The 27,992-nt window shown below is 45.5% G+C and overlaps 2 protein-coding genes across 2 annotated transcripts in view; both read left to right on the forward strand.

Annotated features, from left to right (window-relative positions):
* GRM5 (glutamate metabotropic receptor 5) overlaps window positions 1-23,369 on the forward strand; it is a 346,127-nt gene extending 322,758 nt beyond the window's left edge. Inside the window, exon 11 of the transcript XR_014008886.1 lies at window positions 22,940-23,369. The gene's annotated coding sequence lies outside the window, so the exon portion shown is untranslated. The remainder of the gene's footprint in view (window positions 1-22,939) is intronic.
* Window positions 34-27,992, forward strand: CTSC (cathepsin C). The gene is made up of 7 exons (XM_081197410.1): window positions 34-622; window positions 8,847-8,992; window positions 14,792-14,955; window positions 17,813-17,968; window positions 19,224-19,339; window positions 24,763-24,894; window positions 26,135-27,992. The coding sequence occupies exons 1-7, from the start codon at window positions 445-447 to the stop codon at window positions 26,635-26,637; spliced, it is 1,395 nt and encodes a 464-aa protein (XP_081053536.1). The 5' UTR covers window positions 34-444; the 3' UTR covers window positions 26,638-27,992.

The raw sequence follows: 27,992 nt of genomic DNA on the forward strand, positions 1-27,992 counted from the left end.
TTTTTTATATAAAAAAAGAGAGAATCATTGCTCTTGAGAACACGAGACTCTTAATCTCAGGCTCGTGGGTTCGAGTGCTCACGCGGGGCCAAATATTTCTAGCACTGCGTGAGGGTTAGACTAGATGACCGTGGTGGTCCCTTCCCAATTTGACTTGGAGCCAAGCCTTCGGCGCGGCCAAGGCTGAGCCCGGTGAAATAAAGGACTCCGCGCATAGGAGGCCGTTTTCTGCGCTCGGCTGCTCTGAGCCGGAGAGGAGGAAGCGCCTGGCCCCCTTTCACACGTGATGCCCGGGGGGCGGACCTAGCAGGGCCCCGCCGTTCCGGGGACAGATTTAAGCCCAGCGGGGAAGGGGGTCGCTTCTTTTTTTTTTTCCCCATTGCTCCCCTCGCTGATCCCCCGGCGCGCTCTCCTCCTCCGTGCCAAGAACCTCGGGGCGCAACGATGGCGCGTTTGGCGCGGCGCCTGGCTTTCCTCCTCGTCTTCTTCCTCGTCCAGCTGCAGCCGAGCTGGGCCGACACGCCGGCCAACTGCACCTTCGAGGACCTAGTGGGCACCTGGGTTTTCCAGGTGGGCAGGGGGCACGGATCCCCGAGCCGGCACATAAACTGCTCCGAAGTGGGTAAGTGACAGCGCGCATGGCAGGGCGCTCGCCTCTCCAACTTCCTCCGCCTCCAGGAGCGATCCCCGTTTCTTGTTCTCGTTACTGTTCTCCATTCTGACCTATTTTCCTTCCCCCAATAAAACAACGCCAACAAACAGAAAGGCAAGTTTGGAAAACATCCGGCGAATCAGCCCAGCGGCGCGGTTTGGCAGATTTCGTTTCCTTGACTTCGGAAGTAAATCTCACTGTATTCCCGGAGGGTTTACTTCCTACCTAGGAGATCTGCTGGGTAGGATCATTTTCAGGAAACCCTCTCCTTCCTTGTTGGAGGCAAAGCTGAACTTTGCATTCGGTTTTCAAACTCCGCTCGGTGCGGGTTATTTTATTTTATTTCGCGAGTTCATAGCGGAGAAAGGGGTCTGGATTTCACAGCGACAGAAAGTAGAATGCTGTGCAAATAAAATGGAATAGAAAGCAAAAGTAAGCAAGCTTTAGAAGGGGATTGAACGCGTGTTCAAACTCCCCTTTAAAAAAAATCATTGGGGCTTTACAAATTTCTAACTTCGTAGCTGCTTCCCCTCCCGCCTTAAGATCATACAGTGGTACCTCGTGTTACATACGCTTCAGGTTACATACGCTTCAGGTTACACACTCCACTAAGCCAGAAATAGTGCTTCAGGTTAAGAACTTTGCTTCAGGATGAGAACAGAAATTGTGCTCCGGCAGCGCGGCAGCAGAGGAGGCCCCATTAGCTAAAGTGGTCTTCAGGTTAAGAACAGTTTCAGGTTAAGAATGGACCTCTGGAACGAATTAAGTACTTAACCTGAGGTACCACTGTAATGTTTGCTGACCTTCTCAAGGCCAAAATGGATCTAAAACTGGACATTTCTCTCCCTCCTACAACCTTGGACAGCCAAATGTCTCTGGGAAACTCACTAGTGGGGCTGAAAACAGGTGGTTGTGGTTTCCCCCGTGTCTGTATTTAGAGGTATACTGCTGCTCTGTGTGGAGGCTTCATCTTGGCCTCAAGCTGAACAAGTTAACATATGTCTTCAACTTCATTGGGGTATAATCAACTAGTACTGTGTGAGCTAGTTATGTCTGCATATCACACGTGACTCAGCTCTTCACACATGAAAACCTCCAGTTCTGTTAATGAGTCACATCTTCTACCGCAGAAGCAACTCTGTCTTTCTGCTTTTGTTCTTATCTAAACCTTCTTGAGCAACAGGTCGTTGGTGGAACCTCCCAGCCTTGTTTCTGCTCCAGACATGAAGGGAAGGGAGGAGAATCGGAGGAATTGTATAGTTGGAAAGGGACCACAAGGGTCATCTAATCCAAATGCCTGCAATGCAGGAATCTTTTGCTCAAATCGACCCCGAGTCTCATGCAGTGCTCTTGGGAAAATTAAAAGATGTTTTCCTTACTGCTGCACAACCCCATCTGGCCTCGGGATATTAAAAACCAAGGGGATGACTTTCCAGGGCAAACTCTGTTCCTTCCAGCTACTACTTTGTTTTGCATGTTTTCCCCACTTGAAATATAATAAGAGCGCACAGCGGTATCTGTTGATCTACTTGCACTGGCATGCTTTCAAACTGCTAGGCTGGCAGGACATATACTTATACCCCGCCCATCTGGCTAGGTTTCCCCAGCCACTCTGAGCAGCTTCCAACAGGATATTAAAAACACGGTAAAAGGTCAAACATTAAAAACTTCCCTATACAGGGCTGCCTTCAGATGTCTTCTAAAAGTCAGATAGTTGTTTATTTCCTTGACAGCTGGTGGGAGGGTGTTTCACAGGGCAGGCGCCACCACGGAGAAGGCCCTCTGCCTTGTTCCCTGTAACCTCACTTCTCACAGTGAGGGAACTGCCAGAAGGCCCTCGGAGCTGGACCTCAGTGTCCAGGCTGAATGATGGGGGTGGACACGCTCCTTCAGGCATACTTTTGAGAACTACCCTAAAAGGTCCTGCAGCTGAATGCCTAAAGAAGAGAGCCTAGCCTTCATGCATGCTGTGGTTGGGGAGGGAAAATGGGTGGGGGGGTTTTCCTCTTCAACAATCTCTCTGGATACGTGCGTGCAGGTATCTTTCATGCTGGGAAAATTGACACTTTTTGGTCTGTGTTGAAGTTACATCCCTCTCCCAGTCTGTTGGGGTTGTGCTATCCAGCACTAGCATGCTAACAACTCCTTTCTTAGCAGGGTCTCTGTGTGTTCTGGGTAGAGGATGTATCATGCCCACCTAATAGCTCAGTCGGCAGAACATGAGACACTTAATCTCAGGGTCACTGGTTCAAGGCCACATCGGGCAAAAAAAAAAAAAAAGGAATCTGCATTGCAGGGGGTTGGACTATATGACCCTTGTGGTCGTTTTCCAACTCTACACTCCTGTGATTCTTTGTGAATCAGGGGCTACTTCCATCCGATAAGACCATCCCACCCTTAAACCAAAAGGAGGATGTCATTTTTTGTTGCCAGGTGTTGTAAACAAAAATTGCCCTTTTCCATTATGCGGTATCCAAGAGCCCATATAGAGTCCTTACATAGGTTCCCTATTGGTAGGAGAGAATAACAGAGGCCAACCAGAGAATATTGAGAAGCAAAGCAGTTAGTAAGCTTGATCTTTATTGATCTGTTGCAACAGGGTGCTCCCCTCACCCGCAGGAGAGAGGAGGAACCCAGAAAAATGGTGTGCAAGGCCTTATAACGGCTTTTGAAATTGCCACCCTGTAGATCAAGACCACCCCCAGAAACATCATACATACATCACAGAAGGGGTGTAACCTAAGACCACCCCACAGATACATCACACCTACATCACAGAAAAGGCGGTCTTAAAACAGAAATTTGAATGTTATTTTTCTCCTGTCTTCGTTTATCTCCTGTCCGGCAGGTTACTTGATTGGATTGCCTGGGTAGCCTGGCCAGTCTTTTGTAATGATAAATACTTAGTTCCTGGGCCAGGTCACAGGCTCACACCCTATTCATATCTTAAATGTGCCCTTAAGACAGGATTTGTGAGGAAAGAGACAATGGGGAGGTTTGCCACTTTGACCTTGCAGAGAAAACATTTGCTCAGCTTAGGAATCAAAATGGTTCCAGGTTGGTCTTCCTGTGCTGATCTATGTACGTACTTGGTTACTACATTTATGAACATTTCCATATATCTAAGACCTCAAAATTCCTATCACACAGGACAAAAAATTCCCAGCAAAGTTTGTCTGTAGTGCAGCTGCTTAAAGATGCAGGAGCTCTTCTGGTTTTTTTGGTGTTGTTTTTAAGCTGGCGACTGGAGTCAGCTTGTATGTAGCTTGACTGTATGCATTACATCAGGGTCTATAAGAAATTGGCGGGGGAGGACTATATGTAATGTTTATTCTCAGCTTTTTTCCCCCAATTGCACAAGCTAGCAGTCGCCCGCCCCGCCCCAAGTTTTTGCAGCTGAAAGAACTTGAAAGAGGAAGATAAGAATCAACAGAGAAAGAGACAGGAAGAAAGAAAAAAAGTATCAGAGAAAGATGGAAAGGCCAGAACATTGGGGGAAATGAAAGTGACGGGGAGGGTACAAAAAATAGAGGTACCTGGGAAAGAAGGGGGGTGCATGAGCTTAGCCTAGGGAGGCAGCCGCATTTCTAAATCAGTAAAAATCAATAGAAATCAATAGAAATCTGTGGATCCGCCCCCCTAACGAAAGCCTGCCCCCTCCCAACAAAAATCCTGGATATACCCATGGGAGGGGGAGTAAGTGGATTCCCCACCATTTCATTACAGTGGTATCTCGCGTTACATATGCTTCAGGTTACATACCCTTCAAGGTTACAGACTCCGCTAACCGAGAAATAGTACCTCGGGTTAAGAACTTTGCTTCAGGATGAGAACAGAAATCGTACACCAGCAGGAGGCCCCATTAGCTAAAGTGGTCCTTCAGGTTAAGAACAGTTTCAAGTTAAGAATGGAACCTCCGGAACAAATTACCGTATTTTTTGCACCATAACACTCACTTTTTTCCTCCTAGAAAATAAGGGGAAATGTCTGTGCGTGTTATGGAGCGCATGCCTGTGGGTGGCGGGGGGGGGGGGATCTGCTGCAGTCGTGAGCAGAGGATCCATGGTTCCCCTTCCTTCCCTCCTCCATGGTTACAAAGCATGGATCCTCAGGATTTTTGCATTGAGCTACTCCAAACTCACTGTCAGATCACATGTCTGTGGCCACAGCATGAACCACAAAAATCATATATCCACTATTTCGTTTAGAATATTTTTTTTCTTGTTTTCCTCCTCTAAAAACTACGTGCGTGTTATGGTCTGGAGCGTGTTATAGAGCGAAAAATACGGTAAGTACAGTGGCACCTTGGGTTAAGTACTTAATTCGTTCCGGAGGTCTGTACTTAACCTGAAACTGTTCTTAACCTGAAGCACCACTTTAGCTAATGGGGCCTCCTGCTGCTGCCATGCCACCGGAGCACGATTTCTGTTCTTATCCTGAAGCAAAGTTCTTAACCTGAAGCACTATTTCTAGGTTAGCGGAGTGTGTAACCTGAAGCGTATGTAACCTGAGGTACCACTGTACTTAACCCGAGGTACCACTGTATTCAGGGGCAGGAAATATCTCCCTTTCTTAACCTGTAATTGGGTAGTGAGGCTCCCTCACAAAGAATAAGACTAAAGCTGAGCCCCAACCCCGTCTCAAAGCAAAAGACATCTTAGCAAGTTCAGCATAGCTGTGATTCTTGCATTGCAAGGGGTTGAGCTAAATGACCCCCTGGTGTCCCTTCCGACTCCACCATCCTACAATCCTATGGCAACACAAGAGGAAGCACCATGGCACAGCGGTGTGACCTTCTGTTTATTTTGTACCAGCGTGTAATGACTGAACATGGCCTGTTTAAGTAGAGTTCAGTATGAGTAAATAAATGGCTCTGAGTAGTCAAGGAATTGGTCTCATAATATTGTTGCAGGAATTTATGTATAGGAGATATCATGCACATGCAGCCCACTACCAAAACCAGCACAATCACTTTTGTGACCTTTGTGATTTGTCCCCACAAAACACTCCATCACAGTTTCTTCCTATCTATTCAAAGGGCCTTTGCTGCACAATACCAAATGTAGGAATTCACTGATAAATGTATCTATGTACTGGCTTACTGGGAAAACTTCAGGAATTCATATAGACATGTAAGCTCACCGACTCAGCAGCCCCTCTGCCTGAATGATCATCCCTGGCATCCTGATACCTGAGTGCCAGACAGGTAGCCATTCCAGAAATAACAAACCCAGATAAAGACAAAAGGGTGTGATTAACTTGGCTGGGAAACAGGGAAATGTAAATATCTCTTTTGTTCCACTTAATGGGTGTTTGGTGGAGGGCAAGGAGAACCATGGGGCAGGGTCCAGGATGCTCAGATTACTGCCACCAGACCTGGCCTTTCATGATGTAACCGTGATGTATGAGTGATGTAGTTTGGGGGGGTGGCGGCGCTGTGGGTTAAACCACAGAGCCTAGGACTTGCCAATCAGAAGGTTGGTGGTTCGAATCCCCACAACGGGGTGAGCTCCCGTTGCTCAGTCCCTGCTCCTGCCAACCTAGCAGTTCAAAAGCACATCAAAGTGCAAGTAGATAAATAGGTACCACTCCGGCGGGAAGGTAAACGGCGTTTCCATGCGCTGCTCTGGTTCGCCAGAAGCGGCTTAGTCATGCTGGCCACATGACCCAAAAGCTGTACGCCGGGTCCCTTGGCCAATAAAGCGAGATGAGCGTCACAACCCCAGAGTCGGTCACGACTGGACCTAATGGTCAGGGGTCCCTTTACTTTTAACATGGGGATTAGCAGCTAATAAAAGTTTGGGAGCTCTTTTGTTCGGGGCTTCCATCTTGTTCCACCTTGTGGCAGGTGGGAGTCCTGTCGCGACAGTCTTCAATAAAGCCCAAGCCTACTGGCTGCTGTTTTGCTCTATTATTCCTGGCTGGTGTCCTTGCTTTTTGTCCAACAGGAGATTTCTCTGTTAACAGTATGCTATTCAGGGGTAGGTAACCTAAGGCCCAGGGGCCGGATGCGACCCAATCACCTTCTCAATCCGGCCCGTGGACGGTCTGGGAATCAGCATGTTTTTACATGAGTAGAATGTGTCCCTTTATTTAAAATGCATCTCTGGGTTATTTGTGGGGCATAGGAATTCGTTCATTCCCCCCCCCCCAAAAAATATATAGTCCGGACCACCACAGGATCTGAGGGACGGTGGCCCACGGCTGAAAAAGGTTGCTGACCCCTGTGCTATCTGTTTATGAAGATTTGAAAGGAACCAGCATTTGTCTTCGTTTTGTGCTCTTTTTATCTTCTCTCTCTATTTCTTTTTTTAGAAGCTACTTTGCACCTTGTTGAATCCCATTTGCCCAGCTGCACAAAAACTTATTACACACTCATTTTCCGTGTGTGTGTGATGTCACACAAAATGTTTCCAGCTGCACCTCAGATTAACCCTGCGTGTAATGTGGTTTAGCAAACGAAATTGGATGTGTCTATCTCTAACTAAAACTTACAAGCCCCTGTTTGCAGAGGGTGGGTTTTGTTTGAATTGGATTGCTTGGGTCTACAGGCAGCTCCAATTTGGGACAAATTTGGTTTTATTGGAAGCGCTTGTCTTAATAACACCAGTGCTGATTGGAGAACACGGTTCACCCCTCTCAGGATGTTGGCCGCTTTGTCTGAGGTGCAGAGGAGGAAGTAGATAGAAAATGGTCAAAAGGGGAATGGTGATTTGCTGAAGGGAACTGTGTTTTTTCTTTATTTTTTACATCAGCACTTCTCTACATTGGTCATGGTCACAAGGTCAGAAAGTTTATGCCTGAAAGAGTGAACAATGCAGTTAGCCTTCCTCCTGACCCTCACATGATTGCAGACAGTATTTTTTAAAATTTAGCTTTTATGTCTTACAGCTTTAAGCAGCAGAAATGGAAATATTAATTGGGCCTGAATTCTACATTTTTAATTATATGTACTGTAAAAGAAAAATGCTTACCACAGTTTCATTAAAAATAATACTTATTGGACCAGAATTCTACATTTTTAATTATATGTTAAAAAGAAAATACTGACATACCGCAATCTCATTAAAAAGAAAATCAAGGTGGTGCACAACAATTTATGTATGAGCAAAGACACACCCAAAATTAAAATCACAAATCCCCAGCTAACAATTAAATAAGTGTCTCATCACATTAAAAAGTTTTTGGCAAATTATTAGAAGTTGTTGTAGAAGACACCTGCTGCGTCTATATTGGAAGAGCTTGAAACTGGATGATGCAATAATCATGTCCAAAGTCCTGAATCGCTTAAAAAAAAAAGTATGGTTTGCTTCACACAGCTGTTTGAATACATTTATTTTCTTAAATTTATACATGGCTTATCTTCCATCATGGAACTGAATGTCGTTTGATCAGTTCTGCTGCGGCAGGCCCACTCCTTCAGGAACCTTTTTTGGCGTGTTATAAATGCCACCAATCAATCAATCCCATCCAGGTACTGGCCAGACCCAGAGCTGCTTATCTTGGATGCTCTCACATGGATGCTTTAGCTGAGATTCCTGCTTTGCAGGTGGGGTTGGGCTAGATGACCCTTGGGTCCCAACACTAAGATTCTATGATCTTCAGCAAAATAGATGCATTACGTGCCTTCAGGCCATGCCTTGAGATTGTATGCCTCTAAGCCCATTCATAAAGTTGAGCAAGTCAGACCAGAACAAAGGACATGGATTCAAATCCCTGCCCTGCCTTTGAACCTCACAGGGTCCAGACACAGTTTTTCAGCCTAATAATCCTCACAGGGTGGGTTGTATGGATCAAATGAAGGTGGAGAAAGATCTCTCTGTGATGTCCTGAATGATTTGGAGGAAGATCAGCCAAGCAATGTGATATTTATTTATTTTGTAAAATTTATTCACGGCTTGATTTTCTATTTTATACTTCAAAGAGGTTTACAAAGCATTGATGGAAATAAAGATTGTTGCCACCTTTTCTTGATTCCTATGCTGGGCACAGATAAAGGACATGACTGTTCACCCCTTCTGGCGCCCCTGCTCACTAGCCTTGCCTGCAGTTCCTGGTCCCTTGTGCCTACCAGGCCAGTGTATAATTGCAGGGCTGTGTTACTGTTGCATTTGTACATTGGCCAGCTTGTTTCTTCAGCCTGCCCCCCCCCCAAAAAAAATTGGTGAAAATTCTCTTTGCTGCTTCTTTCCAGGGGCTGTGGAGAAAAAAGTTGTCATTAACCTTCAGAAACTCGATGTTGCTCAGGACGATCAAGGGAACTTTGGCTTCTTCACGATAATTTACAACCAGGGCTTTGAGGTTGTGCTGAACAACTACAAGTGGTTTGCATTTTTTAAGGTAATGTAGCTTCCAAATAATAATAATAATAATAATAATAATAATAATAATAATAATAATAACAACAACAACAACAACAACAACAATAATAATAATAATAATAATAATAATAATAATAATAATAATAATAATACCTCTGCACCATTTTCCTCCAGAATATGTTGGGATTAAAGGGTGGCTCTTCCAAACTTTGAAATTCTTGTTGGCAAAATAATTTGGAAGGAGTATAATCACTGCTTTTTTCCAGGGGGTACTCAAGAGTACACAATATTGGCTGCTATTTTTCTAGAAGAAAAGCACTGTATAATATATAATGTCTTCATAAGGTAAAATGTAAATGTCCCCTGGACAGTTTGGTCCAGTCAAAGGTGACCATGGGGTGCGGTGCTCATCTCATTTTTTTTAGGCAGAGGAAGCCGGCATTTGTCCACTGACAGCTTTCCGAGTCATGTGGCCAGCATGACTAAACCGCTTCTGGAGCAATGGGACACTGTGACGTAAGCCAGAGTGCACGGAAACGCCGTTTACGTTCCCGCCACAGCAGTACCTATTTATCTACTTGCACTGGTGTGCTTTCGAACTGCTAGGTAGGCAGGAGCTGGGACAGAGCAACGGGAGCTCATCCCGTCACGGGGATTTGACCTACTGACCTTCCGTTCGGCAAGCCCAAGAGGCTCGGTGGTTTAGACCATGGTGCCACCCACATCTCTGTACGGCCTATTTGAAGAATGAGCAGAGGAGCAGTTCTGGATTGGACAAAGCTCTCCCGTTGAACACATGCTTAGATTCTGAAACTCTCATATTTTTCACTAAGCTTTGTTGGTCTGTCTTTGGAAGCCAAGAAAGCTGGCAGTTGGCTGCAGACCTTCAACTCTCTGTCGAAATGCCTGTTTGCTCCTTGCCGTTTCCAGGAGAACTTTAAAACAGGCTTCTGAGTGAGGAATCTCCTGGTGCAAAGGTTTTGTTTACAGGCCTGCCTGTGCCTGCTGCAGAAGCTTTTGGATGGGTCTGGAATTCGATGTCATCAGAATCGCTTGATAACGGTGGGAGAGGTGGTTGCAGGTGTGAAGGTCAAGCTGGTCCAAAACACAGCCTTGACTCTTCCAGCCAGAGGTTGCCATTGCCCCATGATGTCGCAGGACAGTGGACATTTGTGCAGACTAGGGGTGGTTAGGACTTGCTTGGTGAGACCCTTCTAGGAACATGCAAGACAATGGGGTTTGTTCTCCAAAACGGTAGATCTTGTGGATGCCTGTTAGTTGACCGTGCTACATCAGGTGGGGTCTTGCATGCTCTTTTGAACAATAGCAAACAACGACAACACCCTGTTCATAAAAAACTGCTGTTTTTGGGAGCTCTTGGAACATCCTTCCCCAACCTGAGGCCTTCCAGAAGTTGTAGGAGACCAACGCCCATCAGCCCCAGCAAACCAGGCCCAGTGGCCAAGGATTATGGGACTATGGCCCTCCAGATGTTGCTGCATTGCAGATTGTTGTCTTAGAACATGCATGCAAATTTCCTTTCATCATACCATTTGTTCATTCAATGAAGTATTGTCTACTTTGAGTGACAGCAAGGTTTCAAGCAGAGTCTTTCTAGCTGGAAATGCCTGGGATTGAACCTGGTATTTACTGGGCAGTGCACTCATTCTTTCCCTTTGCTACAGCCTTTCCAAGATCCCTGGCAAAATTGAGCAGAGAGGAACGAGCGGCGGCGAGTTCCCTTTGCGTGCATTCTACAAACCACTTGTGGTGGGAAACTTAAACCTGGGGCTTTGTGGAAGTTGAAAGTGGTCATCACCTGGAGTCTGTGTATGCAATAATAATATTATTATTTCATTTACAAATAAATCACTTCCCATAAGGGCATCGCGAAGTGATCTGCAATGTATCTAAGACGGATACGGATTTTATTTTATTTTTTAAGTTAAAACAATTGCCTATAGAAGAATAATTGTTATAAATAGTCCCGCATAGCAGGGGATTGAACTAGATCACCCGAATGTCCACTTCCAAGTCTACAAAATCTGATTGTGTGATATAAGAACAGGGTTAAAAACAACAACACGTAAAATCAATTCAAATCCCAGATTTATTTAAAAAATAAAGATTTTTGAAGGCTTGCTGAAAGAACAGGCAACAAAGAAGGACTTCCAAAGGTTAGGTGCCACCATACTAAAGGCCGGATTCTGACCTTGTGCAGAACAGAACTTCTGATAGGATGGCAACTGCAGGATGCCCTCGTCTGCATAAGCAGTGATTGGTTGGGTACATAGGGGGTGAGATTAATATATGGCATTCAGTGACTGTGTACACACACACATATGACTATATAGATGTCTAGTTTTTTGAAGCATGGTAGATAAGAAAATTGAGGTTGGTTGTTTCTGAGTTGGTGTGGAACGTAAGCAGATTTCTGTTAAAAGCAAAGCTGAATTGCTGAGCAGATGGCATTGAAAGAGCTCCATCCCTATCTTGCTTTGGGTGCCAACCATTGTTTGTAGAGACCTAATGAGAAGAGTGTTGGTTGAAAGAGGTGACTCTGTAGACTGCATACACTTCACTGCCAGTTGGACAAGTCTTTGTGATATCTGTAGTGCCTCCATGGGGTGTGGGGCTAAGTCCCATTTCATGCATTAAATCATAACAGTGCCAAGCATTTAATGCACTGTCATACCACCTCAAACCATGATGGCTTGCCCAAAAGAATGACGGGATCTGTAGAGTGCTGAGATTTTAGAAGATGCCTCATTCCCCTCGCAGAGCTACAAGTCTCAAAGCTCCCCTGGGAAAGAGAGGTTGGTTGTTAAGCCACTCTGAGAATCGTAGCTCTGGGAGGAGTCTCCCAACATCTGCTTTGTAGAGCATCTATTTATGCAGAAGATCGCAAGCATCTCCGGGGAAGACTTGTCTGAAACCCTGGAGAACCTCTGCAAGTCATTGTAGGCAATACTGAACTACATGGTTCAATGGTCTCACTCTATAAGGCATATCAAGGGTCTGGAAACCAAGCCTTATGAGGAGCTGTTGAAGGAGCTGGGTATGTTTAGCCTGGAAAAGAGGAGACTGAGAGGAGATACGATAGCCATCTTCAAATCACTCAAGGGCTGTCACATGGAAGAAGAAGAAGAAGAAGAAGAAGAAGAGGAGGAGGAGTTTGGATTTGATATCCCGCCTTTCACTCCCCTTCAGGAGTCTCAAAGCGGCTAACATTCTCCTTTCCCTTCCTCCCCCACAACAAACACTCTGTGAGGTGAGTGGGGCTGAGAGACTTCAGAGAAGTGTGACTAGCCCAAGGTCACCCAGCAGCTGCATGTGGAGGAGCGGGGAAGCGAACCCGGTTCACCAGATTACCAGTCTATTGCTCTTAACCACTACACCACACTGGCTCTCTTCACACTGGAAGAGGAAACAAGCTTGTTTCCTCTTACTTCAGATGGTAGGACCCAAACCAATGGCTTCAAGTTACCAGAAAGGAGATTCTGACTAAATATTAAGAAGAACTTTCTGACAGTAAGAGCTGTTGAACTCCCTTGAAAGGTGGTGAACTCTCCTTTCTTGGAGGTTTATAAGCAGAGGTTTGGATGGCCATCTGTCCTGGATTCTTTAGCTGAGATTCCTGCATTGCAAGGGGGTTGGACTAGATGACCCTTGGGATCCCTTCCAACTCTGCCATTCTGTGCTAAGGGCCAGATCAACGTGGCTGAGAAGCTAAGCCACAAATTTTCCTACACCCCTTCTAAACACACACAAACACCAGGTGCCCTTCCTGGATTTTTCTTTTTTTTCTTTTTTAAGAAGCAGCCACTGTATGAAGTTTTCACGCTTCAGGTTATCAGGGGGGGAAAGGCCGCTTAAAACCGCCAAGGCTCATGGTTTCATGACGCCTGGGACCAGCAGGCAAGGAAAAGAGCCGGCGGCAAAAGAAGAAAGAAGCTGCTGTGTTTTGTGTTATTGCTTTGGAGGTACACGAAGTTTCCGGGATGCCGTTCCAAATTCATCAAGATCGACGGCAGGCAGCTCAGCGGAGCTTCGGGGCAAAGGAACTTGGAACGTTTTAGCACCGCAGAGCCTACAGTCCCTGCCGGCATCGTGCCAAGGAGGCAAATTTCACCCTTTCTGCAAAGCATAAAAGCAACAGAGGTCTAAAGTGCGTCCCTCGTGTCAAGGAAACAAAGCTGCAGGCAAAACCAAAAATATAGGAAGCATATGGTGGCTGGTGGGCTATCTAAATCTGGGCAAATGCATCTTCCCTGAGCAGAAAAACTTGGCTTGCTTCTCAGCCAGGTTGATCCAGCCCTTATCACAAAATTGTAGGGTTGGGGCCCTGAAATGTAGGCATCACAACTCTGTAATCCCCTAGTCCAGAGGGTCGCTGGCCTTTTGGGGCCAGTGGATGCATTCGTAAGCCAGAAACTGCTATGGGCAGCACCCCTCTATTTTATTGCTTAGAACAGAATAGAATCAATACTGTTACTTCTCTTAATCTGGACACAAGACCTCTGTTGATGCAGCCTAGAATAGCCTTGGCTTTTGTTTTTTGCTGCTGTAACCCATTGTTGACTGATGTTCAGCTTATGGTCCGGTAAGACCCCTAGATATTTTTCACACGTGCTACTTCTTTCAAACTTAATTTCCATGGGAAGTTGGTCTACAGGGAGGAGATGTTTCTTTAAAGACTTTTCACCCCACCTTTCCTCCAGGCAGCTTCAATGCAAGGGTACATGATTCTTCCACCTGTCCATTTTATGTGGCTTAGGGCCCTCGTATTTACGGGACCGCCTCTCCTGGTATGCTCCGCAGAGGACCTTAAGGTCCATGAATAATCATAGTTTAGAGATCCCGGGCCCCAAGGAAGTCAGATTATCCTCCACCAGGGCCAGGGCCAGGGCCTTCTCAGTGATGGCGCCAACCTGGTGGAATGCTCTGTCCCATGAGACCAGGACCCTGTGGGATTTAACTTCCTTCCGCAGGGCCTGTAAGACAGAGCTATTCTGCCTGGCTTTCAATTTGAACTTAGCATGATCTTTTATTCCCCTTCCTTCCCTCCCCCTCCCCTTTTTATGAAGATTACCTGCTCTGGGATCCCACAGCTAATTCTCCCCTGGTCTCCTTGCTGGCCCAAATAGGACTAATTTAGCCAGCTAGCCCTAACGTTTATTGGATGGATTTCCCCCCTAAATTGATTTTTGAATTCTGAATTTATTGTTATTCACATTTTATACTGTATTTTATGCTGTTTTTTTGTAGCATCAATTAAGTGTTTTAAATTTGTTGTTAGCCGCCCTGAGCCTGGTTTTCTGAACCGGGACGGGTGGGGTGTATATAAATTATTATTATTATTATTATTATTATTATTATTATTATTATTATTATTATCCTCAGAACCCTGTGAAGTCAGTTAGCCTGAGAGGCAGTGAGTGGCCAAAGGAGCTCCGCAGAAGCCTAGGCATTTCCAGGCTGCGTGGGTGCTTTTCCCTGGTTCGGTAGCTCATCAAAGGGCCAAAGGCAGTGTTAGAAATTAGTCAGGCGTGTTTTGTAACTGGTGCTGGTCAAATTTGTGACCATGTGGATGCCGGGTTGGAGACCGGAGAAAGCAAAATGTCACTTAAAGGATCTGAATTTTTTTCCTTGAAGCTTGAATTTGTTTTACTCAATGTTTTATTTGTTGTGTACCACTTCGAGAGTTGTTCTTTAAAATATAAAGTGGTGTAGAAATGGAATTACGGTAATCGCCACCATCATCCCCATTGCAAAATGGGCAGAATCTGACCAGCATCCCTTTCGCTTGCCTTCCCAGTATAAAAAGGACGGCTTAAACGTAACCAGTTACTGCCACGAGACCTTACCTGGGTGGGTCCATGATGTGTTGGGCCGGAACTGGGCATGTTTCACCGCACAAAAGATCTCCCCTTCAGCCTCCGGTGTTCGTGTAAATCAGCTGCCTTTGAAATCCACTGGAAGGTGAGTGGAAACAAATGCCATTTTGTTTGGTTAATTGTATGCTCTGATACGAAGACAGGAGTGCCTGGTGTGCTCTGGTCCATGGGGTCACGAAGAGTCGGACACAACTAAATGACTAAACAACAACATGCTCTGATAGCTCCGTCATAGAGCCAGACAGAGATAACTGAAGCAAGGCCCCCTGAACTGTTTTTATCCCAGCTGATCATTCTAACAACTCTTGACTTTGCAAAATGGTGCCTGAGCCTTTTCGTGGTTACCTCCTCCCTCCCCATACATTTTCCTTTCGTGTCATGTCAAGACAAGGACTGTCTTTCTACTGGTCTTGAAAACAAATAAGTACTGAAGGCCAGTTGATTCAGAAGACTGCAGGCTCATCCTGCTGGATCTCCTTCAGAGACTGGTAGAGTTTATTTTTGCATTGACCTGGGAGAGAGAGGACCAATGTTTTGGCTCAGTGTGATGCAGTTTCATAGGTTTCCATAGGTTCATAATGAGAGAGTTCATATGTTACATCCAAAAACTGTACAGTCTGTGTACGCAAGTAACTGAGCTGTACATGTGATCTGTTCAATGAGTGTACAGTCAGTGTACACAACACTTAAGCTGTACAAATCAACCTGCGGACAATGACTTAGGCATGTGTAGAGACATGTTCAGTGCAACTATAGTCATCAGAATCCATAGATCTTTTGAGGCATCCTCTGGTTCATGTGTGGTGCTTGTTTTGACCCTCTGATCATAGGGAGCTAGAATTCTGGTATTCATGCTTAAAACCCAGTCAGTATTCAGACTTAAAGGGGCAGGTGGGGCTCATCAGCTTGGGAAGGTAGCCTTGCAGGGACATCTTCGGGAGAAGAAAAGGCTTCCTCAACCTCGGCCCTCCAGATGTTTTGAGACTACAGTTCCCATCATCCCTGACCACTGGTCCTGCTAGCTAGGGATCATGGGAGTTGTAGGCCAAAAACATCTGAAGGGCCGAGGAAGCCTGGAGTAAACCCTACAGAAATCCAGAGTGGAGTCCCTAAGACAGCTAGATGGTACCATGTATGCCTCCTTCTGGCAACTCCTGCAGCCAAGCTGGTGCCAAACGTCTTGCTCTGCTTTCCTTTGGATCACATCATTGAGGCTGAGAGGGCAGGGTCTTGCCATCTGGGCAGCCCAAGACCTCCATCCACACTGCCCAGGCTTGTGTTTCAGAGAGATCATTTCAGTGCTGCCAGCACAGCAGTTTGGCTTCACCCCACGAGGTGCACTCCGTTGTCTGACAGATGCCAGAACAACAACAACATTCATACTTCATATCTGAAACGTTGTGGCTCTTCTAGGTACAGAAAGTCACTGCAAAGTCCAGTTAAGGTGTACCTGTATGTGTACAGTTTATTTTTCTGCCACTTAGAACAGCAGTTCCCAAACCTTTTCTTCCAGAAACCTCTTGGAAATTGCTGGAGTTCTTGTAGGACCACTTAATGATTTTTCTGCCCATTTTAATGTACTCTGCTGGATGTTGGATGATTTTTAATTATACCTTGACTGCTCTGTTTACTTCCTCTATGTTGCATTTTATTGCATTACAATAAAATAAAATACAATATAACAAATAAAAGTACAATTAAAAATCAATATGAATTGTTCATGTAATAGCTGTGCCGTCCCCCATCTTCAACCACGAAGCCACAGATGTGTCAGGGATCACCTGAATTAATGCTCATTGAGCACTGTTTGGAAACACTTGGCTTCGAGAGTTGTTCGATTAAGTTTTTTTATAAGTTTTAAATAAAATGAGTGTAAACCAGTTAATTCTTGTTCCTTGTTGCTATTCCTTGTTGCTCACATAGACTGTGAGCAGTGCCTGATTTACGTATAAGCTAAACAAGGGATGCGGGTGGCGCTGTGGTCTAAACCACAGAGCCTAAGGCTTGCTGATCAGAAGGTCAGCAGTTCGAATCCCCGTGATGGGGTGAGCTCCCGTTGCTCGATCCTAGCTCCTGCCAACCTAGCAGTTTGAAAGCACATCAAAGTGCAAGTAGATAAATAGGTACCGCTCCAGCGGGAAGGTAAATGGCATTTCCGTGACCTGCTCTGGTTCGCCAGAAGCCACTTAGTCATGCTGGCCACATGACCCAGTAGCTGTACGCCGGCTCCCTCGGTCAATAAAGCGAGATGAGCACCGCAACCCCAGAGTTGTCCGCAACTGGACCTAATGGTCAGAGGTCCCTTTACCTTTACCTTCAAGCAAGCTATAGCTTAGGGCCCCACTCTCTTGCCCCCCCCCCAAAGGGGGGAAAACCTGGATGTACATTTCCAAAATATAAGATAAAAAAACAAATAAAATAAAACATACATACAGCAACAGTGTTTTGTGTTGTGTAGGCTCCCATGATGTAAGCAATGGGCCCCGCCTGCTAGCCTGCTCCCTAAAATATCACTGGTTTGCTCATTTCTATATATTGGGTGCCTGCATTCTGCATGGACTGGTTGCTTGGCAACGTGTGCAAATGACTTTAGGTCCATAAATTACCATATAGCATATATTCAACACAAAAAAGCAACAATTTGTTGTTGATAAAGGACAGCTTGACATATAAAGGGCCCCATTAGCTTCAGTAGCTTAGGGCCTCATCAAACTTAAATCCGGTGCTGACTGTGAGGCAGAGATTTCAACTTTAAATGCCCGTCTGTGAAGCACTATGATTGCTGGTGGCATTGTCTTAATAACAAAGGGTCTCTTGTCTTGCGGAAGAGTTTCATGAGGGGTTGCGTTGGGCTGTTTTCTTAATAAATTACTGGGACTTAAGCAGATTCTAGCCTTCGCAAGGCTCCCTCGCCTAACGCGTCGTTTGTGTCTCGACCGCAGATCTCTGCAGAAGTTCTACGTGAACAACTACGACTTCGTAGGAGCAATCAACGCCATTCAGAAATCGTGGAAAGCAGTAGCCTACAAGGAATATGAAGGCCTCACCCTAGAAGATGTGGCTCGGAGAGCAGGCGGGTTAAATCCCAGAATTCCAAGGTAAAGGGGTCGTGACATTCTGGCCTGGTCGTCACCAAGGGACCATAAACCTGTGGCTGGCTTGTGCTGCTTAAAAGGGTTGGTGGTGCTGAACACACCTCCCTTCATCGTCCTGTGTGTGCGCATACATGTATGGAGAGCGAGAAGGAGAGAGTTTTACAACTCGTGTCTCCAGCTCCTACCGCTTTCACAAGCTGTGTGTAAAGGCAGTGGTCCTTCCATGGGAAAGCTGCGCTATCTTTGAATGAGAATCGTTCTTCACACAGCACATAGTTTAAACTATAGTGGTATCTCAGGTTAAGAACTTAATTCATTCTGGAGGTCCGTTCTTAACCTGAAACTGTTCTTAACCTGAAGCACCACTTTAGCTAATGGGGCCTCCCGCTGCCTCCGCCACGCAATTTCTGTTCTCATCCTGAAGAAAGTTCTTAACCCGAGGTACTATTTCTGGGTTAGCGGAGTCTGTAACCTGAAGCGTCTGTAACCGGAGGTGCCACTGTAGGGGATTCTCTCCCACAAGGGGCAGGGATGGCTGCCAGCATGGGTGGCTTCCAAAGGGATCTGGAGGGCCTCATTAGCTCCTAGACCTGAGATTCCCTGCCTTTTCCTTTTATAAATAAATTCAAAAAGGGGGTAAATACAAAAAACAGAATCCCAACTTAGCCTCCCCACTGCCACCCAAGGACGGAGCAGTCTTTTTAAGTTTGCCAAAGTCCAGTCTTTGATTTTGGCGCTTGCTATTCTTCAGAGTTATCAGTAAAGTATTTTACAGAACGATGCATATTTAAACAAAATCACCTTCATCATTTGTAGTATTCAGTGCATGTGATCTCTTTTGTTAATCTTTCTGATGCATCAATCAGACATACATTCCGTTTCCAACAAGAAATGCACACATCGTTTCCAATTCTGTGCCACTCATAGAAGCACTGCTACTAAAAGGAAAGTAATTAGTTATTCAGGTTGCCCTTCTTTTAAAATGGTTAACAATCCCAAACTTGGGGTATATTCTACGTGTTAACCCATAGTATAGCTTATTTCTGTAAATACCCACTGCCAGAAGGGCTGTACATGCTCACACTTCCACCACATGTGAAGTGTTGTACCTTTTCCATAGATGAACACTCTGCTGCTTGTAGGAAGACATGCAGGAAGGCTGTGTGGACATTGCAGCTCTCGGATGGTGTTCCAATTCTTCCTCTTGTCAAATAATAGGGATTCCAGTATGAAGTATTTGGGTTTTATTTCTTTATAGGCCAAAACCTGCCCCTCTGACTGCTGAACTAATGAAACAAGTTTCCAACCTGCCTGAATCTTGGGACTGGAGGAACGTGAATGGTGTTAACTACGTCAGCCCAGTGCGAAACCAGGGTAGGATATGTTCCTTTCATACCTTTTGTTACTGAAATAACCAACAAGGTGTTCTAGAAAAGTCAAATACACAACTTGGATGTACACAGCCTACAGCCAGTTCTTTTGAGAGAGATGGGTGCAAGTTAAGGACATTGCAACGCGGGATGCTGTCATCCATCGTGAGAACAACTAAAGAGTTGAACTCATTCACATCATAAAGTGTATCAGCCATTTGACTGCTGCATCGCCCAGAAACCTTGCCTCACCCTTTGCCATGACCATGGATCAGATGTGGGGAACATAAGCATTTTCTGCTCCCATTTCTGTTTTCAGCAGCCTCCTGGTTGAGGCCGGAAGCCTGGAGTTTGCTCTTGTGGGTCCCACCCCACCCCCACCCCGGCTTCAGTCTTGGGTTATGAATTGGCCCAGTCTGACACGCCGCCTGCTTCTAAGTTTCACTCAACTTAATATTGGATGCTTGTTAACAGTGGAACTGAACCTCATTAACAGATTACTTTCCTAATTGTTTCTGACAGCAAATTATCATTCCGCTTTTAGCCAGTGATCCCTTGAATTGTCTTACGCCACTTTCAGGTCTTATTGTTGATCAAAGTCATAGTTCTAGGTGTGTGGTGATAATTACACCACCGGGTAGGTATGTCATAAATCCCTCCCTTCTTCCATCAGTGTCAGTCTTGAAGGTGGCTAAATGCGGCTGGCTTGGGCCTAACCGCTTCAGCTGATGTGCTCGAAGCAGGCCCAAGAACGTGACAGAAATGAAAATGATGAGGAAAAGGATTTTGTGGTTTTTGGGTGTGGGTGGAAATTACATCACTTTCCTGGGCAGTGAGAAGTGGTGTTACGTGCCTCTTTGCTACAAGAAACCCAAGACTATGTTCTGGGAGAATTAGCTTTCAGCTTCTTTCCGGAAACCTTGAACTCTGAATTCCCACTGGCTCCTTTTTGCTTTCTTTCTCACTTATTTACAGCAGGGATGGGGAAAAACTGGTCCAGGCCTCCCTGCTTGTCTCTCCCACTGCATTTTGGCCAAACCATGTGCAATTGGTCAGTGTGCTTGGCTGTCAACCAGAAGGTTGGTGGTTCGAGTCCCAGGGGAGGCTGTGGGCAGAGTTCAGGGGGGTTGGCTGGGCCAAAAGGACTTTCTGGAGCACCAAATACCTGCCAATCAGTGAGACGGGGAAGCACATTGGTGTCCCAACGATCAGCTGGCTGGCTGTGCATCAGAAGATGGGTCTTGGGGTTGCATCGCTTGTCATCTTTGTGATGTCAGGTGATTGACAGAATGGCAATCCCACCCACCTGTCATATTTGTTGTTTTTTATAGTAATATTTATTAGCATTTTCATTTTCAAAAAACACCATAGTTTTTACATTTCTGATCATCACCTGTATTTTGACTCTCTTGAGTCGTCAAATTCCATCCATCCCTCCAAACTGGCTTTCTAACTTCCAGTCATAACTTCATCTGCATTTTTATTCTGTCTATCTACCTTTCTTTTTACTTTCATATTCTTTATAATTGTAAATCAGCTTTGACTTTTAACCAGCAAACCTTTAAGTCAGTCCTGTTAGTGTTGTTTAATGTTTACAATCCTATGTCAAATATGTAATAAATTACTCCAGTCTTTTTCAAACTGTTGGTCTCGCTGGTCTCAGATTTTCCTGGACAGTTTTGTCAGTTCTACGTATTCAATCATCTTATTTTGCCATTCTTTTCTACTGTCGAAATTTCTTGCCCACCTGCCATATTTGACCTGTGAGGCAATAGGGGAGATAAGGATCTGGCCAGATCTACTTTCCATCCTCTCCCTGTGATTTGGAGTATTCTGCTTCTCAGGCAATTATAATAGCAATAATATAATAAATTTTTATTTAGAAAACCGGGCTCAGGGCGGCTAACAACAAATTTAAAACACTTAATTGATGCTACAAAAAAACAGCGTAAAATACGGTATAAAACTTGAATAATAATAAAATCAAAAATCAATTTAGGGGGGAAATCCATCCAATAAACGTTAGATGATCACCAGGGCTAGCTGGCTAAATTAGTCCTATTTGGGCCAGCAAGGAGAGCAGGGGAGAATTAGCTGTGGGATCCCAGAGCGGGTAATCTTCATAAAAAGGGGAGGGAAGGAAGGGGAATAAAAGATCAGGCTAAGTTCAAATTGAAAGCCAGGTGGAATAGCTCTGTCCTACAGGCCCTGCGGAAGGAAGTTAAATCCTGCAGGGCCCTGGTCTCATGGGACAGAGCATTCCACCAGGTTGGCGCCATCACTGAGAAGGCCCTGGCCCTGGTGGAGGATAATCTGACTTCCTTAGGGCCCGGGACCTCTAAACTATGATTATTCATGGACCTTAAGGTCCTCTGCGGGGCATACCAGGAGAGGCGGTCCCGTAAATACGAGGGCCCTTAGCAGCGCACTTCATTTTGGAAAGAGAAAGAGAGGCCCTGCTCTCGGGCGTACAAACTAAAAGGACAAGACTTTCAAGGGAGTAGAGGCAAAATCGAGAGAGAAAGATGGTGCCTTCCAAGCCAGGAGGGGGAAGCAGTGTCTCTGCAGCTCCTCTGGTTGATGGATGGGGCCTGAGTGGTCTTCCCTCATTGCTTCAAAGTTCTTCCTGGGAGTCAGAGGGTTGCAGCCCCTCAGTGGCCACAAGGTCTCCTCACAGAGGCCAGAGCATGCTTCTTTTCATCTCTGCAATCCCTTCTATGAGCAGAACTTGCAGCCAGAGCCAGGCAATACCTGGGACTGGTTTGCTGTGTTGCAACAGAGACCTTGCTTTTGGAAACTGCTTCCCCTAAATGGATATTCAGGCCTGGAGGATCTGCTGACCGTGAAACTGGTTAGAAAGAGAATAGACTTCCTGAACCATCAGTTTCGAAAAGAGTCCTTTCTGCCTTTTAACGAGTCTTTAATGGCTTTTAGTGATTTTTTATTTGGCTGCAGAGCGAGTGGCCTCTAATGCAATTTAAACCAGGTTGCGATTTAATTTGTGGGGAACAGCGAAAACTGGTGCTTTTAGAAAATTAACTTGAGGTTGCCGCTGCTAACTCTTGCCATTGTTGTTGTTTATACTCTTAACTGTCAATATTGCCTAGCTGGTAAATGAATGTGCCACCATCCTGAATAACTAATTTATCTTGCTGCTAATGAGGAAAAATACACCATGGAAGGTTTGTGTATTTCTGCAAGATGGGCTCTTGCAACTTCACCTGTATTCACACAGCAGTTCATTTTCTGTTTATTTCTGCATTGTATTTTACAATGTAAAAGCCGTTGTAAAACTAATGGAATATTGTGTGTGTTTAGCGCTCATTTTTATGTTATTTGAGTCCAAAAAATAATAATCTGTTTGCAGCCCTTTTAACCCAGGAAGCTTGAGGGTATAACAGCATACAGTTCTTTCCTGCTATTTTCATGTGGAAATCTTGCTGGAACACAAGTGCACGCATGTGGGAAGGATGAGGGAGTAACAAAGTTATCCAGTGGCGTTCAATTTTGTGCCACACCACACCCACTGGTGTGCATGAAATTTAGTGTGACATGCTTGTATATTGGGCAGAAAGCCATAGTTCTGTAATGCAGCTGGTAAAAGTAAAGGGACCCCTGACCGTTAGGTCCAGTTGCGGACGACTCTGGGGTTGTGGTGCTCATCTTGCTTTATTGGCCAAGGGAGCCAGCGTACAGCTTCCAGGTCATGTGGCTAGCATGACTAAGCCGCTTCTGGTGAACCAGAGCAGCTCACAGAAACTGTGTTTACCTTCCCGCCGGAGTGGTACCTATTTATCTACTTGCACTTTGATGTGCTTTCGAACTGCTAGGTTGGCAGGAGTAGGGACCGAGCAACGGGAGCTCACCCCGTCACGGGGATTCGAACTGCCGACCTTCTGATCGGCAAGCCCTGGGCTCTGTGGTTTAACCCACAGCGCCACCCGCGTCCCTAATGCAGCAGGTACTGAAGTGTAAAAGGAACAAAAGCCACTAGCAATTATGATCAGGAAAACTAGCGGGATGGGATGGGAGGGGGAAATAAAGCATAGAATCATCAGAACTTCCAACCCAACCGTTTGCTCAGTGCAGGATCTACAATGCAGGATGACACATCAGCATTCCTTGTGTTGCAAAAACAGAGAAACTTTAAGCAAAAACAGGCAACACGTGACCAATAATGTTCTAACTATATATATATATATATATATATATATATATATATATATATATATATCCTGTATTATTTCACAATTCTTAAACAGAGAACATATGATGGAGATACAAATAATAAAATAAATCAATATTGTATGAACAAAATTGAAGAAGATAGTCAATCAATATCACTGAGGCCAAACAGGCCTTTTAATAGTCCCAATCCTGTAATCATGTGATAATAGAAGCTCCAAGCACAGCAATTCTTAACAGAGAATATGTAATGGAATCACAGAAAATAAAAGTCTTATCACTGATGCACGAATAAAATTAGACAATATAGTCCATCACTATTGAAAGAGGCAAACAAGCCTTCCAGCAGTCACAATCCTGTACCCATGTGATGATGGATGTTCCAGAAATGTGGTACAGTTTTGATAGTAGTTCTTCATCAGTGTATGAGTGGTCCTAACAGGTACCTCAAGTAGCATAAGATCAGCACTCACTAAGAAGTGTAGAAAGCTGAACCTTTTATAAATAAATATCAAAAGGGGGGAAATACAAAAACAAAACCCCAACTTAGCCTCCCCCCTGCCAGCCAAGGACGCATTAGTCTTTTTAAGTCTGTCAAAGTCCAGTCTTTGATTTTGGCGGTTCCACCCAACCCTTTGCTCAGGATGCCACAACAGCATCCCTGAAAAATGCTGTCCAGCCCCTGCAGAAATGGTCCCACAAAGGAGAACCCAGGCCAACGCCGCTCACTAGTCCTTCTTCACACCCTCCTTTTGTATTTTTCCCAGGCTGGGACATGTCCACAAACTCTTTAAATGCCTTTTGCCTCTCTGGCGGGTGCGGGTGAGCAGAAGCTAGCTTGCCCCCCCCTAAAAAATTTACATTCATTGCTCTGTCTTTTTGCTTCCCGGGATGGAGGATAGTTTTGCTTTTGTGTAGAAACTGGCCTGCTGTGCAGATGTGACTTTTTTGGCTCCACCCCCTTTGGCCTCTTGCCCCACCCCCACCAGCATGTGGCCCCCAGAAGCTTGCCCAGGAGGGAAAATGGCCCTCTGGCTGCAGAAGTTCCCCACTCCCTAATTGAGGTCCATTGGTCCATTTAGGCTAGGATGGAGATGGTGGATCGCCTTCATCTCTGGGATGTGTGAGAAATTAAATCATGGCGTTCCATCCATTGTCAGCTGAACGGGGTGATATAATTGTGGAGTCCTGGGAATATTAGGATGGAAGACTGGCTCTAACTGGCTCTCTCGTTCTCCTTAGCATCCTGCGGCAGTTGCTACGCCTTTGCTTCCATGGGCATGCTTGAATCCAGGATTCGTATCCTCACCAACAATTCCCAGACTCCGACGCTCAGCCCCCAGCAGGTTGTTTCCTGCAGCCAGTACTCTCAAGGTAAACGACATGGCAGCACTGTATCCATTCACTGTAACCTGGACCCAAGAGCCTACCGATCTTGGCTTTCCCCATTTGTGCTGAAGAACATCTTCCTCACCATCTAACCCAGCAACAGAGGCTCTGCGGGACTTCTCCCCTCTGTGGCTCAGGGCAAGGGTTGTGGCTCAGTGGTAGAGCAACTCTTTTGCATGCAGAAGGTCCCAAGTTTGATCCCTGGCATCTCCAGATAGGACTAGGAATGTTGCCTGCCCTAAAACCCTAGAGAGCTGCTGCCAAAAGCCAGCATAGGCATAGAAATGAATTTCATCTGTTTCAGCCACAAGGGGTAGTGAGGTTTGGCAGAAGCTGAACTGCAGCAGAATGGAGATAGCACTGATGGTGACGAACCCAGAATGGGATGGAAACCGCTGTCTCCCTATATCCCTTAGGACATTTGTGCATATTTGCAGGATGTGCACACTGTTGGCTTCTAGAAATGAAGGGCATAAACTGGGCAATGCCCAACTATTGCATGGCAGCTTTGAGTTATTTGGGCAAGACAGAGAGATCTCTGCTCCAAGGAGCTTGCAGTGGGGTGGGGTGGGGGGGCAGCAGAATGAGCGAAGAGCATAGAAAATGGGGCAAACACTAGGGCTGGATGATATATCATCTAAAACCGGTTTGAAGTCTGTAACATAATATTGGTTTCATAATTTCTGACCTGACAAAATTCGGCAAATTGTGATATGTGTGTGTGTTCTATGCAGAAATCACAATGTGGGGAAAATTGCGAAGCCAACCAATGTCTCTACATAGTTCCATCCTTATTTCAGACATTGTGCTATATAGTCGTACCTCGACTCCCAAACACCTTGGGAGTCGAACGTTCCGGCTTCCAAACGATCGAAAAACAGAAGTGAGTGTTCCAGTTTTCGAACATTCTTTTGGAAGCTGAACATCCGTCAGAGCTTCCGCGGCTTCTGATTGGCTGCAGGAGCTTCCTGCAGCCAATCAGAAGCCACACTTTGGTTTTTGAACGTCGAACAGACTTCCAGAACGGATTTCGTTTGACTTCCAAGGTACGAATGTATTGTGGTGTTTAGCTGGTGATGTACCACGATGTTGAAAACCAGCGATCGCCCAACCCTAGTGAACACATACATATTCTCAAAGCTTGGTTGGCAATGAAGGAGAACCCCCGCCCCCGGACTTTGAATTGTGTGATTAACCATCTGGGTTATTTCCTTGTTTCTTTCAGGCTGCGATGGAGGATTTCCTTACCTCATTGCTGGCAAATACGCTCAGGATTTTGGTGTGGTTGAGGAGGACTGTTTCCCTTACACAGCCAGGGATTCGCCCTGCACTTTTAAGAGCAAGTGCTACCACTACTATGCCACCAACTACCATTACGTTGGCGGCTTTTACGGAGGGTGCAATGCAGGGCTGATGGAACTTGAACTTCTTGCGCACGGGCCTATGGCTGTTGCCTTTGAAGTGTATAGTGACTTCTTGCATTACGAAGGGGGGATCTACCACCACACGGGCCTGATGGATCCTTTCAACCCTTTCGAGCTGACCAACCATGCTGTCTTGCTCGTCGGCTACGGCAGCGACCCAGCCACCGGCGAGAAGTTCTGGATAGTGAAGAACAGCTGGGGAGAGGGCTGGGGCGAGGGGGGTTATTTCAGGATCCGTAGAGGCACTGACGAATGTGCGATAGAGAGCATCGCCGTGGCCGCCACGCCTATCCCCAAAATGTAGCCATGGTACTTTTCGGCCGATACCTTCCCAGGAAGCAATGGTGTCCGTCCTAAAAAAAAAAAAAATAACAAATCAGGTTGCGCTTCACGGCAGTGTGCTTTGGCAGCTTAAGAAAATGAGCTTTAATGAAAAACATTCAGGCTTGGGGAATTGAAATTGAGCTTGCATCCCTCAAAGGATGCTAAATGAGGGCCACTGAGGCGTCGTGGATGGAGCAAGCTGGTGCCTTCCAGATGTTTTGGACTACAATTCCCATCATCCCTGGTCATGGACCATGCCGGCTGGGAGTTGTAGTGCAAAATAATCTGGAGGGCACCAGCTTGGGCAAGACTAGACCCAAGACCAGGTGGGATTCAAGTAGCTGATCAGTCGCGAAGTTTGCTTGGTGGCCTTTGTGAACCACTGACTCCATTTTGCATTTATCACTAAAACTCAGCAGCCGTTTTGTGTGCGTGGCTGGATAGCAAGGATTGGGAACCATGGTTTGGAGCGGGCTTGCAAACCCATGGTTTGGCATGATGTCGGCGCTGGGGATGTGGGAGAACTGCTATTACAAGTGTTCCATCTTTGGAAGCCACTATATCATGAAGAAGTGCTGAGCACACGGGAAATGGAAAGCAGACATGCAGAATGATGACTTAGTGGTACATTTGGAAGATTAAACCATGGTTTGAACTGAGTTTAACTTTTAGCCCTGGGATTGGGACAACCTGTGGCCCTCCAGATATTGTTAGACTTCCATCAGCCCCAGGCAGTACTGTCAATGGTCAGAGATTATAGGAGTTTAACATCAGGAGGGCCACAGATTCCCATCTCTCTTTTAGCCTTACTTTAACCGAGTTGTTTTGGGTAAAATGGGATGATTCCCTCTATCTTGCCATCGAGGAAAGATAGGATACGAAGAAGAGCAAGTCTGAGGTTTACAATCTCCAATATGCAATAGCTGAAGACGTTTGACACATTATTTCCCATCATTTTCTCCTCTAAATTGGACAATCTTTCTGTACTTGCCCTCTGCCGGAAATACTTTTTCACCTCTGTAATTTTATTTTGTGTTTTAAATTACTGTGCCTTACGGGGGAAATGAAGAAATGTGTAAGTAGAAGATGATGCGATTTGTACGACATTTACAATATGATTGCACTGTGATTTTTATTCTTTTTTGAAAAAGGGAATCTCTCCAACTATTCTTTGTATAGCAAAGAAGACAAACCTGGTGCGTGACCTCTCCTGAATGTCGGTGTTCGTCTGACATTCATTTTTAATGATGCCCTTTTATTCTGCATGTGGCTTGCTTCGTTTTACAGTTCTCAGTTTTGTACGTGATTCTGAAATAAAGGGAAACCCTCCTCCTG

Source organism: Podarcis bocagei (assembly GCF_964188305.1).
Source record: "Podarcis bocagei genome assembly, chromosome: 6".
Classification (NCBI taxonomy): Eukaryota; Metazoa; Chordata; class Lepidosauria; order Squamata; family Lacertidae; genus Podarcis; species Podarcis bocagei.